This window comes from Oenanthe melanoleuca, chromosome 6, assembly GCF_029582105.1.
Source record: "Oenanthe melanoleuca isolate GR-GAL-2019-014 chromosome 6, OMel1.0, whole genome shotgun sequence".
Lineage (NCBI taxonomy): Eukaryota > Metazoa > Chordata > Aves > Passeriformes > Muscicapidae > Oenanthe > Oenanthe melanoleuca.
In genome coordinates, this window is record NC_079340.1 from 10891169 (window position 1) to 10909655 (window position 18487).

At 38.1% G+C, this 18487-nt stretch overlaps 1 protein-coding gene across 3 annotated transcripts in view; it reads left to right on the top strand.

Moving 5' to 3' along the window:
* RASGEF1A (RasGEF domain family member 1A) overlaps positions 1-18487 on the top strand; it is a 150221-nt gene that overhangs the window by 85147 nt on the left and 46587 nt on the right. Inside the window, exon 2 of one of the 3 annotated variants that reach the window (XM_056494570.1) lies at positions 15758-15872. The exons of 1 other annotated variant lie outside the window; for it this stretch is intronic. In XM_056494570.1, the coding sequence (XP_056350545.1) occupies positions 15831-15872 (42 nt within the window). In that variant the 5' untranslated portion in view covers positions 15758-15830. Of the gene's footprint in view, positions 1-15757; positions 15873-17307; positions 17493-18487 lie in introns of those variants that run through there. One more of the 3 variants, XM_056494572.1, reaches the window with a different exon arrangement.

Genomic DNA, 18487 nt, shown 5'->3' on the forward strand with positions numbered 1-18487 from the left:
TTCTTTCATTTCTCTTGCTCACCCTATGGGCTTTTCCAGAGCCAAAAAGAACAACTCTTTATTTGTCTTTCAAGGTGAATTTTAATATGTATGAGGGGCAAGAAAGTGATGGCTACTGTAAAAAAAAGCTGTCTGTTTATCTAAATGATAGACATGTCATGGGCATCCTGAGGACAAGCTTCCCTTGCCCTCCTGCTGATCTGAACACTTGAAAGGGTGTCCTCCTCTATATAAAATTACTCCTTCACCTCTCTACTAAGACTGTGAGCAAAAGTCTTCTTCTATTGCACCTGGGATGCCTCTCCAGCTGCAGATGTCTGACTCCAGTACTCTCTAACCCAGGCTGCTCAGATAGGAAAGGTGGATAGAAACATGTGTCAGATGACAAAGTCTGTTCAACACAGGATGTAAAACCACATCTCTGTGAGTTGTATGAGTGTAACTGGGAGTAGCTACTAAATGGAACATTAGGAATGAATCAGAAATACCAATATTCATTAACCACATTTCCATACTGCAGTCTTACTGCACCAGAAGTTACATCTAGATGAACATGTACAGGGACAGTACTGAAGGCAAGTTAGAGATTGGGATATGTCATTAAATCTCAGCACTATTTTAATCACAGGCAATGACAGATGATGACCAAACAAAGAAAATCTGAGAAAGACCCTCAAAGATGTTTGGTTATCAGACACATATCAAACTGACAAATTTTATTGAATACCAAACATTAACAGTATTAATTTTGTTTAAAAGCATTTTTATGTGAGATGCTCCATTGCTAGCATGTTCATTAACAAAACTTATGGAATACTTCTTTGCTAGCTGAGGACAAAAAAACCCCTCATCTAGAAACAAAAGAAAACTGGAAGAGATTGCTTCTAGACTTCTGGAAATTTGTAAATAGGAGCAAAACTAGCAATAAAACCATGGGAGCTGTCGTGCAGCCTGCAGATGGGCTTTGCTCACAATCACTGTGCAGCTTTCCAGCACTGAGCATCCTGTCCAAAACCAAGCAGAGGTCTCTGAATTTAAGTGACAAGAGCAAAAGGTGATTTTTCATTTTGGAAACCAAATCTCAGAAATGAATACCTGGGGCAGTTGCTGAGGCTGCAGTTTCACAGCAGACCAAGGCTGTCTGATTGCCATCCCCTGCAGACCAGCTTCTGCACCCACTTGCTCCTGGCCATGTATTTCAAGCTTCCTTTCACATTGATTCCCATCACTGATCATTTTTTACAAAGCTATTTCAACACACAAAGTCAGTGGGAAGCTCATCAAACTAACAAAAGCAAATAGTTTTCTCTCAACGTTCTGTGATGGCAACAAATACTGAGTAGATGGCAATAATGGCTGAAATTGCTCCTGCAGATTTCCTTCCCTGCCCTCCCCACAGCAGCAGCAACTAGAGGAAAGAGGCAGAAATTGTACTTACTCTCCAGATCTAACTGGAGGCTTCTTAGGTGTCTGAAGGCTGGTTAATTGTCAAGGTTTGTCCTTTGGCATTGTATGATCTGTTTTTTAGCAATTTTATCTCCTGAATCAGCAACTAAGAGCAAGTCAATGCAGATTTACCAACATCTACCATTTACTATTTACCACAAAATATCAAAACACACAGTGTAACAATACATTTTAAAGAACCAAAGTACTCTCACACCAGAAAAAACTTTTTCTTTATATGTTATAAGAAAAAAAGCATGTGTTTCTTAGCTTTACTACAGAAATATAGGGACTAACAGAGCAAACTGAGTCTCTTCTCTATATGCCTAATGCCAGGAGTATCAGTTTTGCTTTGGAAGACAGGGAAAGAACATTCAAGGACAACCACCATTCCAGAAACAAACCCCATATTTTTGGAAGAGGAGTTTACCAAGTCAGCCAGGAACAGTTTTTTTAAAAAAAAAAGAAGTAATTTTTGAATGCAAATATGATTAGCTATGTTCTTTATTACTGTAGCTCAAACTGTGGATGCAGATTTTTTCCCTGTACCATTTGAAGAATTCAGTGATTCCTTGTGTTGCTATTTTTGGCAGAGAAGAATTCATATATTCAGTTTCATATCTCTGTGACAGAAATCTTACAGAGACTGCTAACAGCACCACAGTATGGCAGTACTCAAAAGGCAAATAAAATCAGTTTCATTACCTTTCTTAGCTCTGTAACTTTTTATACTCCCTGGCCTGCAGCAGGGCTGCCCTTCTTCCCACAGATCATCTGTGACCAAATGATTGGGCTGCAGCCTGTGCTCCCTGACACCAGTGAGGGAAAAGCAAGCCCACAAAAAGTGGTGTTTACTTCAGTGCTCAAGAGTATAGAAAATTAGCTTATGGCTAAATATTTCTACAAATGTTATTATGTTTGTCTCAAGTTATATTTCTGAGTGACTATGGGAATAAGAACTTCTTTTTGGTAGCTATTGCTTCTCACTCTTTCTTTGCCTGTTGTGATCATCATCAGTGTTTCACATGTAAAAACACTCATGTACAACTAATTAATCCAAGCAGGATTCTAGCAATCACTGTGCAGTTTTTAAAGTTATGCATTAAATACATACACAAAAAAAAAAAAAAAAAAAATCAATATCCCTAGAGTCTTAAAAAAGCAGTTAAACTTTACCACCAGCCCATGCACACAATGCACTGACCCTATTCAATGGCCTGGGCAGCCTCTGGATAAATAGCAAGGCTGGGATCAAGACATTCCTTTTGTTTCCTTCTGTGGGTTATGAACAATGAAAAAGCAAAATTGCTGAGTGATTAAAGAAAATATTATGCTGCACACTCTGCACAAAATCAAAATAAACAAAAAAGCAAAACAAACACACTAAAAACCAAAAAGGCACAAAATCCAAACCCAACCCAAGAAACTCAAAGCCATCTTGATAAGCTAATCAATTTTACCTTTAAAGATCATTACTAAAGCACTGAGAAAGTTTTACAGCTGATTTAAAAACTGAAAACTCATAATTGTCAAATAAACTTTTCTGAAGAGGACTATAAAAGCAATTTCCAGCAAGAATAACATTTAAATGAATGGAGGCAAAAGAGGTGGCAAGCCTGTCCAAATGAAGAATGCTTCTTTTACAAGATGATTAAAAAAAGAGAAGAGACATTTAACTATATAATTGCAAAAAACTTTATCACACAATGAAATACTTCTTGGACTGAAGATATGAAAAGTTATGTTCAGATTTGATTAGGTCTGAATTAAAGCAATGTTCCAAAAGGTCACAGAATATGAATTTACACTCTAAAAGGCAAAGCTTGTTTTTAATAGCAAACAGAGAACTCCTGTCTTTACACACAATATTTTAAGCAGTAGCTCTGCAAGTTTAGCAAGTTCCTGTAGGTTATCCTACATTGAACATTTCACAAAGGACCTTCCCAGAACTGGGAATAACACACAGTGATATTTTTACTATTATTATTTCCAGATCAGAATGAATAACAATAAAAATTCTTCTCTTAACACTGCAGAATAAATTCATAGCCTAGGAAGCTTCCCTGTGACTCTCTGCTCTCCAGGAATTGGTGTAATGTTATAAAATCTCTGCTCACAAGTCCTCACACGTTATTGCTGGTTCTGTTCATTAGCCTTGCATAGGTAAATGCATTAAATCAGCCCCATTTATTCTAGGCTGAGAGCACTATACCCACAACATCTCTCAAAAGATCTGACTGAATTTCCTCTGATATCAACAGAAATCCCCCTGCTACCTTGAAAAGGAGATCAAATCCAGGGAAGCCAAATCCAAACCCAAGAGACAAAAGCTCAGAATAACTCCCTAATATTTCTGAATTGTGTGTTTCACTTTTGTGCTTTGTTGTATGCAGCTCTGGATACAAGAGGCCTTGACTCCTTGGCTGACAGAGGACACTCAAGTATACAAGTTCTGTATTGTAAATTTTACTTGTCTTCATCTGGAACAAGCTCTTTCATAGCAGGCTTGTGAGGGGGCAGGAAGAAAGCTGATAGCAACTGCCTAAAAAACTGATTCTAAAACAGAGTTGACATTAAATGACACAAATTCATTCTCTCCGCAAATGTAACCCAAATAATTTGCTTCAAGAGAATATCTTGATGTTTTTAGTAGAAGTAATGCAGTCAGAGGGTCAGTTACCCTAATTTGTAGTCCTTAAAAAAATGAACACTGGAATTTTTGAGGTTGAAAAGAGCAGGTGAGCATTACAAGGGGGAACAGAAGGACCCACCAGTTCATGAAACAGGATATCATGGATGGGTGTAAAAAGACTCATAGGATTTTACTCTTTTAAGTGCTGTCAGTTGAATTTGTGATAACAGTCACAAGAGATGGAGCAGATTTCCTGGAAGCACATTCCTGCAAATCCTTGTATGTTTATTGCCAAGCTTGGGAATAATCTCTTCAGTATGAATGAAACAACAACAGTTAAGTGGCTATATGTGTTCTTTATAAATAATGACTGGAGAAAGGAGACAGAACACAGAAATGTGAGCTTTGCACAGATGATACAAATATGAAAAAGGACTAGACCCCTGGATTATGACATTTTGAGTTACAACCCTATTTTACTCTACTTTTCAGGGATATTTAGGCCTCATAAACACAAATAGAGTAGCATCAGGGGGGTTTTATTAGCCATTTTTGCCATAGATACTTGGAGTTATTTGAGCAATGGCTGCTCAGGTGAGCAATTGCAGACATGCTTCTTCCAGCAGCAGGTGGGCTGAAGGGTGTATTTGGAACAGGGCAGCTCAACATGGGAGTCAATATGCTGGGGCAAAACCAGCAGAAGCTGTCCTGGACACCAACTGTTTTATATCCAGGATTTGTTGTTGTTGGAGTTTGTGGGCAAAAGTCACAGCAAATTTAGCATAATAGTATTGTCCATGATGCAAATCTGAAATTCAGATAGCTGTAAACATTTGATGTTTGTTCAGCTAATTAATCCTCTAATAGCTGCAGTACTCAGATGAGAAGCTCATGAGAATAGATATGCAATTAGTTTTCCAACATTCCATTTGTGCCAATTCCATAAGACTGTCTTGCAGCCAGCAAAGAGCTTAGAAGGGGAGATCCTTCTAAGAGGAAGATGAGCAGAGCATTTTCCTTGGTAGAAGCAGGAGGGATTCACTGTATTACATCCAGGGATGCACATGCAAGGTGAGCCCTGAGAGCTGCTAACAAATCCACTCACACAAAGAGAGGAACTCAGTGAGCAGGAGGTGCAGCAGATCACAGTGGAACTGTTAAAACAAGATTTTGAGATGAAAGGAATTCTGTATGCAAGCAGTAGTGGTAACTAATCCACTCTCTTTAATGCCAGTGTCTCTCAGCTGGAATACAGTACCCAAATTTGATCTTCAAACTATAAAAACCCATGCAGCATCCAGAGAAAAGCAAGAGACATGAAAAATAGCAGAAAATATCCCACAAAGAGACTGCACTGGCTTGCAGCACACACAAACAAATCTTTTATTGAAACTTTTCAAGGGCCACTTCAAATCCAGGTTCCATGAATACTGTGTACCTTATCTTTGGTGAATTTCAAGTGATACCTCAGGTCACTTCTAGGGCCCATTTCTATGATGCTTTTCCTGAAATATTTCCAACAAGCCAAACCAAACCAAACTCCAGCACTGCTTTCATTGTATAAAATAGTTTTAAAAGAAGAAAAGCTTAGACCTGCAAAATACAACAACTGAATTACATAATCTCTATAATTCAAAAGTTAAAAAATATGAAAAACCTACTTAATCTGTACCTAATCTAATTAAACTTTGTAACATTCTTTTCAAGAGGAGCATACCTAGTCAAAGAACTTAAGAAAGCAATCACTCCTAGTGTCCCTAAATGCTATAGCAATCAGAGACATTAATGAAGATGAAGAAGGAATGCTGCTTTTAATTCAGATTTAATATCCAGTAGTTGGGGGAAAACTCCTTTTACAGTTGCAGAGAAAATTGAAATTAATAATAATACCTGTCTTCCAAATCAATCAAGATGCACAGTATCACATAATGATAATGAAGGACTTAAGAAGACTCAGAAAAAAACCATTTTAAAATATTTGGACACTCTGGCACTGACCTCTGCAGAAGGAATTGCATTAGGCTTGTTAAACAGCAGCTAAATCAGGCTTTCCATAGGAGACCACATGCCTACATAGACTATCTGTAAGAAATTGAAATTCATTTTCATAGTGCTATGATTAATTATGAATAAGCTTTACAATATGATTTAAAATGAAATCTTTTTTCAGTTCAGTGAAAGCTAAGAGGTGCTTGAAATGACTTTGCTTGTAGAAACTATACATTATCTCTACTGTAAAGCTGTGTGAAAAGGAGTTTTTCCCCTTGTGTCTACAAATGAGTGATGAAAGGTCAAAGAGAGACTATTCTGCATGGGTTTCCTTGGAGGTTTTGTACCAGTAAATGAGTTGAGTGTGTCACAGCACTGGATGCCATGAGGGCTGGATGGTTTGCCTGGCTTTGCCATTAACTCAGAACAGCATCAGATGAAAATCACTGAACACAGTACCCATTCCTTTCTTTGAAAAACAAAGTTAGTGGCACTCCTTATGTTTTCTGAATCCCTCCTTATCTATGAAGGAAAAGTACTATTTTTAAGCACTTTATTCTAAGCAATTTAACATCCCCTAGCCAACAAACTTAGCTGCTCAAAAACAATCAAATAACGTCCAGTTCCCCCAGGAAAGATTAATTTATTACTGTTTGTATCACACTTAAGAGTCATGAGACAAAAGATGAGACAACAAATTTGTGAGACAAATGGCAAGAGTTGATTTCAGGAACAAAACATTTACACAAAGCCTTTGCTTCAGCACACAGGAGCAAAAGGGAATGCCTGCAAATGAAAGGATTGGTGAAGTCCCTGATGATCTGACCAAAGGCTGGGTAAAAGCAGCCTAAATCTGTGTGAGCAGGGCCAAGTGTCTCTCAGCCAGGTGGGAGCTGGCAGGTGCCACCCTCAATGTGCAAAGCAGAGGTGTTAGAATGAGGTGGCACTTGGCCTGCACCATCTGTGCCTCCACAGCAGAGCACAGCTCCTCTAGAGCTCCCAGACTGGACCTGGATCATCTTGTATGGCACTGAGCCTCCTTTTCAGCCAGTGGGATGATTTCAACAGAATTAAGAACTAATTCAGCTGGGAATCACATATATATTATCACTATCTTGAACCTCTAAGTTAAAATAAAATGTGACTAATGATGACTCTGAACTTTATTGTTAAAAGTTGGCATTTAGATATGCTTTAGGTCTGATACATTCCAGGAACTACAGCAGTAGTTATACTTGGTACACCAGCTCATGCATTAATAGATAATTGGATGATGCATTTTTGGTGGCCAGGTCACTGTGACCATCAAAATCAGCTGATTAGGTTTAATTTCAGCTAAAGACTGAAACTGGCTTTTTGAAGCAGTGTGAGCAGTTCCAACTCAGAACATTCTGTGATTCTGTAAAGAACACACACCCCTCTGTCATAAACCAACACATGGACTGATGAAAAGAAATGCCTTAAATAACCTAATGGGAGAGAAATGGTATTTCTCACCTTTACAGCTGGTCAGTTCAGCATGTATTTACTCCTGTCACTCTTGAAGCACAGATGAGTGTGTGACAGAGTGGATATTATGCTCTGCTAAACAAGCTCAGTGACACCTGCCAGGGTGCCTGGTCACCTCTGGGCTTTACCATGTCTGTCAGATTGAGGCTGATTCTCCTGAGATCAGCTACAAAACAGAAGGATGGAGGGGCAGAAGGGGCATATCTGCATGGAGGCACCACACAGGGCTGCAGAGAGCACACCAGCACCCCACCATGCCCTGGGGAGCCTTTTCCTTGTGTTGCTGCACTTGGGAAAACCATTCCTGGGTACCATGTGCACATCATGCTTTACTAGCACCTCCTGCATAATCAGCAACAGGGAAAAAATGTCCAACGGAAAAAAAAAAAAAAAATAAGAAGAAGGAAAAAAAAAAAAAGGGCAAAAATCCCATCCCAAAACCAAACTAAAAATCAACCCAACCAAAAAAGCCCCCAAGATGATATTCACCTTGCATAGTGGGAAAACCTAAATGCAAAGAACTACTAGGAGGTGCTGGTGACAGATGCATAAAGTAATTGGTAAAATAGAGGAGGAACTTGGAAGCACAAATCTTTATTTGCATGCAATAGTGATTTTCTTTTATTTTTTTCCTGTGTCTCTTTGTGATGATGACTGTCTCATTTCTGTAATTACCAAAGGTGTCTTTCTTGGTCATGTTTTTCTCATCACAGCAAGGGTGTAATGCTAATGAGTTTTTCTGAGAAATAGAAATATACACTGGCAGTTTTTCAAACTGTAAACTGGAATGAAGCATTTCTGTTGTGAGGAAATCTCAGCACTAAATCATAATCTATCCTGTCTCACTGGTTATGAGAAAAGGAGGGTAGAGAGATGCAGAGTTACTCAAAGGAGGGTTACTGTTGGTTTTAGTTTTTCTTTAGATAACTTTTCTAAATTATTTAATTCAATTTGTAAATAAAATCCTTTAGATGTTTATAGTAGTTTGTGACAGTATCTATTACATTGTGGACAAAATGTGGAAAAAAACCCAACAACTTTTTGTGAAACTAATTGAAAAGCAAGCTGTTGATTAAAAGAACAGAATGTAGGAATTGGTAACTTTTCAAAACCTTGAATTAGCAACACGTTATCAATGAGGCCACAGCATGTGACACAGTTCTCACACACTGCAGGCTAGGATCAGCACAGCATTAGTTTCCAGTACTTATCCCACTCTTTTATCCAGCCTAACCTGAGGTGGAAGATGGTGGAACATGGAATTTCTAATTCTCTCTAGTTTTTCACTGTGTGTGATATTTTGCTACTAAAATGGTAGAGCACAGCCTAATACTTTTATGGTTTGAAATAAATAAATAGATAAAAGCACCACAATGTAGTGTGGGAGACTAAAACAACCCAAAGAAGGAGACACTTAGCAAAGAAAACTTCATCCAGAAACAAACTTTAAGAGGCAGGGACTGCTTCTACCTGAATTATGTGACAAAGAAATGCCAAAGTATGCACATGTACAATATACTCAAACAAATTCTCAATAAAGAAAGGACACCACCAAGAAAATCACCCCAAGAAAATCACCCCAGTATTTTGATGCTAGATGCCTTGCATTTTCTTATGCCACCTTATCCTGATGTGTGAGAATTGTGCTCTCTCCTGTACATGGCACATAACAAGGTAAGAATCCACTGAGGTTTTCTTTAGAGTGTGTGGAATGGCAACCACATTGTGACACATTTTCCCCAATCTCATTTGTCACAGCAAGTTTTATTTATTCTAAGTCAATCTTCCATAGAGTAGCCCTTTGTATCTACCAGGAAAACAAGGTGTCACTGAGACAATAACATCGTGATTCATGCTAGAAGCAGAGTTCACTCTCTGCTGGCCCTCAGCCCAGATCCTGAAGTGCCCACTCTTCTTTTGTAGCCTACATTACCATGAAAGTAATATTTTATTAGCAGAGAATTTCCAACTCTTACTCTTACTGTATGCCCAGCTTTTTATGGCTTCATAATGCATGCAAAATTCAAGGTTTTCTTGGCTTCCTTTTCACTTCAAACCAATGAAGCACATCCTGGCTGCAACACCAGCCCCTCTTCTTTCCAGAAGTATTCTGGCACCCTCTTTGATATTGTCTTTTTTCTTGGAATAAGGCCTGCTTCTCAAACCTGTTCACATTCTTCCACACTATCACTTTCAAACACCTTTTATAACAATTTTCATATAGTGACTGTATAAACTGTTTGGGGATCAAAGAGTTTTGAGTTGTCTGTAAACAAGAAAAATGCTGAAGATTTATGTGGGAAATCTCTGGTGCTTTCCAACCTGGATTTTTTTATTTTTTTAATTGCTGGGTATTTCCTTTCAGAATTAGGGAGAGTTGCTTTTTCCACAGCTTCTGCTTTGGTCACATGAGGTGGTTGCATGAGGCATCACGCTCTTTGGAGGATCCTCATTCTATTCTGGGACACCAGAAAAGACAAGGCTGTGGCCCCAGAGAGTGGCTGAAAGCACCAACTCATACACTGAACTTTCACTGAACAGTGAAGTTCATATAGTGAAGCTATAGAGAATCACCTGAATATAAATAAAGCAAAACACAGCCCCCAAAACATGATAAACTACTGACTCTTGTCCATGACATACAAATTTCCTGTTTTTAGTAAGAAACAATGGTTTATCATTAATGCAAATATCAAGTGATTCGCCAAATGACATATTTTTTAGAAGAAATTAATTAATTAATGTGATGTGATCACATATATTTTTTGTTTAAAAAGATGATTAAAAGTGGATGTAGGGCCCAGGAATGGAGATAGGCCAAGGAAAACCTGGCTTAAAACTTGCAAACATTGAGCCCATGCCAAGTAATCTGCTTAACCAAGGAAAACCCCAGTAAATAGCCTGCTTCCTGAAAAGTGTACAGCAATTCTACAGCCAGAAGTTCCCCTTCTGACTTGCAAATTGAAACACTTTTCAACAAAAAAAAAAAAACAACAAAAAAAACAAAAACAACAAAAAAAAACAACAAAAAAAAAAACAAGAACAAAAAAGGAGCAGACTTAGTGCAAGTAATTTGAGCTCTTTATTCAGCATCACCAAGAGTTCTTTATAATGAAACAGTAAGTCATAGGCTAGCCCTGCCAAATAGTTGCCATTTTCCAGTTTTTAATACTGAAATAAAAGTGCTCATGGTTGGAGGTGATTAGTCATAGATAGAGATGGTTAAGAAATAGACAAATATATTTTCCATCTTCCACTTCCATGCTTCAGAAAAACAAGAAGAATCAAAGCCAGTATAGCCGTGTACCAAACCAGAAGCAAGGGAGATAAAATTCAGCTCACAAAGGAATCTGCAGCAGAACCAGCAAATGGACTTGCTCCCAGCTTGTATCTTCAGACACTCCCAAGATTACATTATTTTAATCAGATTTATAGTAATGTAACACACCTAAACTGTCAAGAGTGCATGCATGATATACTGATCCACAATTATTATGGGTAGCAAAACATTGCATTTCTTTGTAAAGGACCAGCATTCTGTGATCTGTTACACCTGAAGAACAGGGATTGTAGACATTGCAGCACTGCAAACATGGGCAAAATTTAGGTGACCAAAACACTTACTGCCACCCTGACAGATTCCACAAATGGCCATGCTTGCCTCTTACTTGATGAGTCCTGGCAGAGATGGGATCATGCAGGTCTAAAGTTTGCATCTTTATTTTACACATAGTACTTCTGAGGAGCATTAAAAAGTGTAATGTAATAGAGACATTTAATACCAACTAGGTCAGTGTGACAAGAACATCTTCAACAAATTGCAGAAAAAGCAAAGGAAATCACTTAATCTACAGTGCCTGCTTAACAAGAAAAGAAAAGAGGTCACAGGGAAACCACTGTGGAAGAAAACATTTTAGTTCTCTCTGTGTCTCTCCATGCTTTTTAAAAACTGAGTACATAATAGCACAGGTGCCACAGGGAGGAGCAAGTATTTGAAGTCTGAGAGCAGTGTTTTGTGTGAAACAAGCTATAGGTAAAGCCTGAGGTTAAACACAACATCCCAGGTGCTTTCCAAAGCACCATCCAAAAAAAGCAGGATCACTCCATCTTTTACATGCATATAAATTAACCATGGAAGGGAGTTTTGCCCAGTATGTTTCGTCCATTTTTAAAGGGCCTAAATGCTGCAATTAGCTCTACAACCCAAGTCCCACTGTGTGGTGTAAAGCCCTGGGCTGTTGCTCTGTTCCACTTCCTCAGCTCAGGGGTGCCTCTGAGAGCATGGACCTGCCCCACTCTCAGGCAGGACTCAGAGCAGCACACCCAGGGCACCTGCACACAGGGAGCATGGGCTCTTACACACTGCTGAGGAATTACCAATTTTCACTTCCTCTGCTAGACACTATGGTCATAGTACCAGGGATAGCCAAAGGGAAATTTATCATCATTTAAAGGAAAATATTAAGATTGTATAAGTCATAATCTACATGTGTTCCTGACACATTTCCACATTTGTCATATTTTCAAAGTTTAACTGACAAACATAATCAAATCTGGTTTCCATTCTGTTGTCATTGTCAGGGGAAAAAAAAAAAAAAAAAAAAAAGCCCTTTTTTTTAAATAGGAAGGATGATCTCAAGCAGTTTCTCTTTCTCACCAGCACTCTCTTAAACAAGTTGTATTGAGCAATCAAAGAATCTTCAGAAAGCCACAAATCAGACATCATGAAATTATGTTCTGGGTCTTTTTCTAGAGTGCTTCCTCTTTCCTACTTAAAATAAAACAGAAAGGGAGCACAGTTTTATTTGCCTGAGAACTATTTCCTCAAAATTTTCACTACTTGCTAAACGATTTTAAATTTTAAAAAAGTAAAAATTCCCATTTTTTCAAAAACCACAACTATTCTTTTTCACTTTTGTTTTAACTATTCCAAGTGTATATTAAAAATAAAAGTTTCAACATGAAATAACTCTTAGTTCCCACAACCCTTGCAAATCCCCTTCTACAGTAATAGTATTAATAACCACCTTTCCAAGGCCAGATTACTGCCCATCTTGTATCAGACCATGCCACTTGATACTTACTTTCTTGTGACAAGCTCCCTTTTGCTAAAAAAATAATTAAAATCCTGTAAGAGTTCCCTGTTGAAGGTCAGAATCAATGGCACTGACAAATGATAGTAACAAACTAATGCCAAGCAAGAGGAGACACCAAGATAATTTTTAGCATTATAATGAAGTGCAAGTCAAAATATAGCCACTCTGCAGATATAAAACAAAAAAAAAAGTAAATCCATATTCATATATTGCAGCAGCCTTGCCAGGGCTTAGAGATAATGCACAGCAAAACTAAACTGCAGTAGTAACATTCAAAAATTAACTCTTGCTAAATGTTTGGAGCCAGCCTTTACATATCAGAAATGGAGGCAAAATAAGTGACTCCTTCCAGAGTCAGTGACTTCCACAAGCAAAAGAAGTCTGTGTTCACAAAATTAGAAGTATGAATTACAATCTAACCACTTAAGGCCCATTGTTTGTTCAACAGCACTCTTACAACTTTCTAGGGAAATATAGTGCTTCTAATTTGAAGCCTGCATAGAAGGGTTTTTACATTAGGAAAAAAACAAAACCACTTGAGCTCGCCAATGAACAGCTCTCAAATAGTGAAAAAATATATTTGGGACATCATTAGTATTATCATAATATCTCTACAAGAAAGACACAGAAGAGACATAAGTGCTGTATCCTTTAATAGCCAGTTCTGCAAAAACATCCTCAAGTTCTGTGATTTCTAAGGGATTTTATTAGCTTTTTTCTCTTCTCCTCCACATCATTATATACAAGTAACTGGGTGAATGATGAAAAAACCCCATGAGAACTTTTTTACTCCCACAGTAGTTCCCCACTTCTCCAAAAATAAACATACCATTATGTTTTTACACTTGCTGTAAGTTCCACTACACAGCATTCTGAGGGGTGGGGGTTTCCACTCTACAGACACTCTGCAGTATCAGTGCTAGCAGGAAGCTGCTCTCTTTACAAAAAAAGAGAAGCTGCCTGTCTGCAATGCTCTGAAGTCACAGCCTGCTTTAACCCTATATGGGCACATCCACCTTCCCCCAAAGTCAAGTGTGATACACACAAGAAGCTGAGCCAGGAAAGAGAGCAAGTGGTGATTGCATCCCTACCTGTGCCTAACACAACTCAGCAACTGAGAGCACATCTTGCTAGTGTTGGAAGTCAAGACAAACCTTGCCTTAGAATGCTTTTGGCATTTGAAGCTCATTTAAAGCACATGCACTCCTTTACTGGAAAAAAGCCAGTTTTGACTTAGAAGCTACATAAACATGTGGCCTTCTGGTAACCACGTTTACTAACAGTCAAAACTAAGCACAAGTGTCTGCTCCTGCTGCTTTAGGTTCTGATGGCATCTGCAACAGAGCTTGGAAGGCCTGCCAAAAGATTTCTTAATATTTACAGAGAAGCCATGTTCATCCTCATGCCTGTTAGAGAAGCTCCCCTGAGTCAGGAACACATGTAGTGTTTAAAAAGAACCACAAACACAAAACTAGGAAAACCTCAACATCTTCCCTTCAGTTTCAGTAGGAAGTGGAGAAGCATTTCTTCAATTATATAGAATTATATATATATATATATATAATATATATAATTAACACAAAAATCTTGCATCACATGAAAGTAACAGAAAAATGTACATCCAACTCAAAAATCCATTTTTTATATTTTTGCTTACTTCCTATCTTTCCTTCTGTTTTGGTGATGAAAATCAATGAAATAAGATTTTGCTTTGAAAATTTTATTTTGAATTAAAATTAACTCAGAGTTTATTTAAGAATACAGGGATCCTAAAAATTATTTAAAAGTTGCTTTAATCTAAGAGTTTGATCAAGTACTAACTGAAAGTAAAATTCATTGATAACATTGAAATGCTCTGGATAATTCAGACTTAAAGGTACAAGTATACAAAGATTACTCCCTTAATTCCTTATGACCATAAAGTCATTATCACTCTCATAACTGACACCTACCCTACTTGGTGTAAATATTCATACATTCAACCATATACTATGCTTTTAGGCAAATAAATGGGTTTTTTAGTCTGATTTTCAAGGGAAATGAGTTTTGTGTGCTTATTCTGCTTGTCTGTCAAGTTACCTCTATATTTAATTGCAGCAAGTAATTCTAATTTGTAAAAGGTGCTAAAGAAATACCTGCTCAAAGAAGAGCAGCTCAGGTTATGCCATGGCTGAAGTCAAAGAGCTTTGGCTGTAATAGCTCCCTGTGGCTGGTACCACCCAGGATGCTCACAGCTCTGGTTTAATTTCATATTAAAAAAAAAAAAAAAGAAAAAAAGCCTTGAAATGACGAAGTGCATCCAAATCAGCAGTATTAATCACAACATAAAGTTCAGCTTATTAATGCAGCAACACTGAATTTCCTGTAGAAAGAAAATGAAAAAAAGGAGGGGAAAATGCTACTAAAAGGTCCTACTAAAAACATACAAGATGGTTTTCAAGTTGTTCTGTAGTGAGTAATCCCTGTGTTTACAGTAACTACAGCGTGTCTTTGAACAGCTCAAACCTGGATTCTCTTCTATCCATTTTACCTTAGGTGTCAACAGAATAGCTGCCAGTTTCTCCATATTCTTTATTTTTATGTCACATTTAAACATATATAGTTAAGGATGTATCCATCATCCTGATGAGACATGATTGTGCTGTCACTTTTCTTTATGCTGTGATAGTACTTTACAAGAAGGAAAAAAAAGATTTCCTAGTCTTCTATATCATAACTACACTAAGGAATAAAATTCTCAATTCCAAGTTTTTTGTGAAACAGTTTAATGATTAGCCAATTTAGCAATATAAATATTGGTATTTTACTAGAAATAACTTCTTAATGACTATTAGAAAACTGCTGTCACTGGTGGATTTGAGCTGGGGGGGTTAACCCTTCCAACTCTTCCTATTGCCTTCCTCTTGGCACTTTAAAATTCTGCCTTTTTCACTTTTTTGCATACCATAATTTGTCCTATTTCCTTCTTATGATACTCCGTTCTCTGAAAATATGTATGTCAAATTTTATTCTGATGTTACAATGCATTTTCAGTGCAAATTAGCAGTGTGTTCTGATAGTAATCCATTGCACCCCTCATTTTAAGGGGAAGGAGGCAAGACACATGACAAAAATCATAGAGTGAAATAGCTGGAAGTCCACCCACTGGGAAAGTCTGGATGGCAGAACCACATTGCAAAGCTGCTGTAAAGAAATGCAAAGTAAGTACTATTTTACTTTATATGAGTCCTACATGAAAGGGGTGATTTTTTAAAATTTTAAAGTACTGGTGTAGGATAATTTATAGTTAGAGATTTATATTGTTCAGAAATCACATTGGGCAGTCTTAGACTTGAATAAAATTTAGTTCAGATATTAGAGAGCAGAAGAACATCTCTTGGAACTATGTGGAGCCAAACTGTGCACTGGGAAATGCCAGTAAGCATGCTGCAATGACAGTTCATTGTAAAATTCCATATTGTTGGTATTTGCTTTCAAAACACACCCCTCTGTCCCCTCACCCTTCTTTTCTGTTCAGACAAATCTCTGATTATGGGACTCATTCTGTGCACTTCAGTAGTCCACTTCTCAAATCTCATCTAAACACACACCTCACTTGGTAAAGTCAAACCATTCAAACATCACTAGTATCCATTGCAGAAACTTCATCCTCTGCAAGCCTAAATTAAGTGTATTCCACTAACCTCTTCCAAAAGTATCCTACTAGCATATAATCACATCCCTGTCTTCTTACCTTCCCCTTTAAACTGTTTATTCACGTTTCCTGTATAGAAATGTCAGTTCCATTTCCATAAAGTTATGTCATTGTCTTTTGCCATCACCTCTGCTTTCTTCCTCATTCTTTAGCAACTGTTCTGTTTCCCCAGACTACTTATTTCTACATCCTTCTTAAAATTCCAAAACCCACCTCACCATTGACTTCAACATGAAGTCCTCAGTAACTACAAACTAGATTACTACACAGGTAATCCTTTCACTATTTACTGATTTGCCTCTGTTTGGAAGATTTTACAATGTAGACATATATGGAATGGAGAGAATTTCTCATTTCTTATTATTACTAATTCAGGTCTCCAAACAGAATACATGTATGATTTAAGTGAGCTTCTGAAGAATTTCTGGCATGCATTGGACATTACTATGCAAAAATCAAGTACAAAGAATGGTCAAACAAAAATTGATTTTAAAATAATAAAGTCAGCAAGTTTAATTCCAGAGTGTTAGTTCCCAGCTGTTAGATTTCCAAAAAATACATTGTAAACAGTTTCTAGGTAGCTTTGTAGGAATTTTGTATTAAAAACAAAAGCAAAACAAAACTGCCAAAAGCCCCAAACGAACAGAAACCCCCAGAAAACAATAAATTAAGTCATAGTACACCAAAACAGGAATTTTGGAGTAATTTTAGCAGCAATGATATAAGAAACCAGCCAGTTAGAAATGCCCAAAATCTGCTTCCTTTCCTTCCCAACATCTGTGCACAGGTTTAGCTAGCATGTGAATTGCTGTAAGCCCAAAGGCAGAGGAAGCAGCGGGACAGCGCTGGTTTCTCTGCGGCTTTAGGACGGCAGGGATGGAAGTTCCCAGCCGGTGCCCAGCACATGACACCTACGTAATGGAGGGCTGGGACTCCGAATTTCCTCCGGGGCAGCACCGCCCGCAGCGCGCTGGGTTTTGCTGGGTATAATGGTGCCGCGGAGCAGCGATGCTCTCACTCCCCGCACGCTTTGCCTGAGTGCGGCCGGAGGCTCCTGGGGCAGCGCAGAGCAGGGACAGGCTGCAGGGTGTTCCAGCTGGGACAGGACATGGTCCTGGAGAGCCAGGTAAGTCTGCACCGTGCCGTGGGCTCCTCTGTCTATGGCAGAGCTCAGCCACGCGGGACAAAGCGATTTAATGCTTAAAGTTGTGCTGCAGGTTATAAATTCATGATACTCTGTGCATCAGGGCATGATCAGGTCACTTGTAACAAATTGATAGCACCCAGAAGGAAGATTACGTGGTGGGAGCTTTATGCAATGGTGGTGTGGAGAAATGGAAAAAGAGGTTAAATATTTCCAGTAACTGTGGTACATGAACTTTGCTTTTGCTCTGGAGGGGAATAACAGAAGAGGCAGAAACATAGATTTGAATGAATAGTCACCTAGTGAAATGGTTTCAGTATTGTGTAGGCAGGTTTAAAGGGATGCAGGACACTGCATCATAAACACAGACTCGAAGTTCTCTTGAAGGGATGCTTGAATTTGTCTTTTAGAGTCAACCCATCCCAAACTCAGGTGATGCTTTCCAGAACACCAATAATCAAGTTTCACATTTGCAGCAAAGATAGACACTTTTTCCCAAAGTTTTCTCTCAGTCCCTCTTTTTCCAAGTTAAGCAGCCACACTGAAATTTCAAGAGTAACAGGGTATTTGAATTGCAACATGCACCTTCTGCCTTATGCAACAGAATAAAAAATGTTTTCCATAAGATTAAAAAAAAAAAGGTTTTATTTTTTTATTTTCAAAAAATTGCAAAAGATGTTTTCATTTTAACTTCTGCTACATCAAAAATACTATCATGGTACTTTACAGGGAAATAAAGGTTTCTGTTGCAAGAAATAAGATCCAATTCTGGGCTAAGTTTCTCTGTCTGGTGCATTTAAGCTTTAAGTGGATTGGTAGGGACCTGATACACATAAGTCATGCAATCCCTTGAGAAACTATTTTCAAATTAACTAATAAGATATTGCACTGTGTACAGCTTATTAGAAAGAAAAACTGAGCAGCAACAGCACATCTACTGTGCCTGGGATTTAAAAGCTGGATTTAGCTGTCATGTC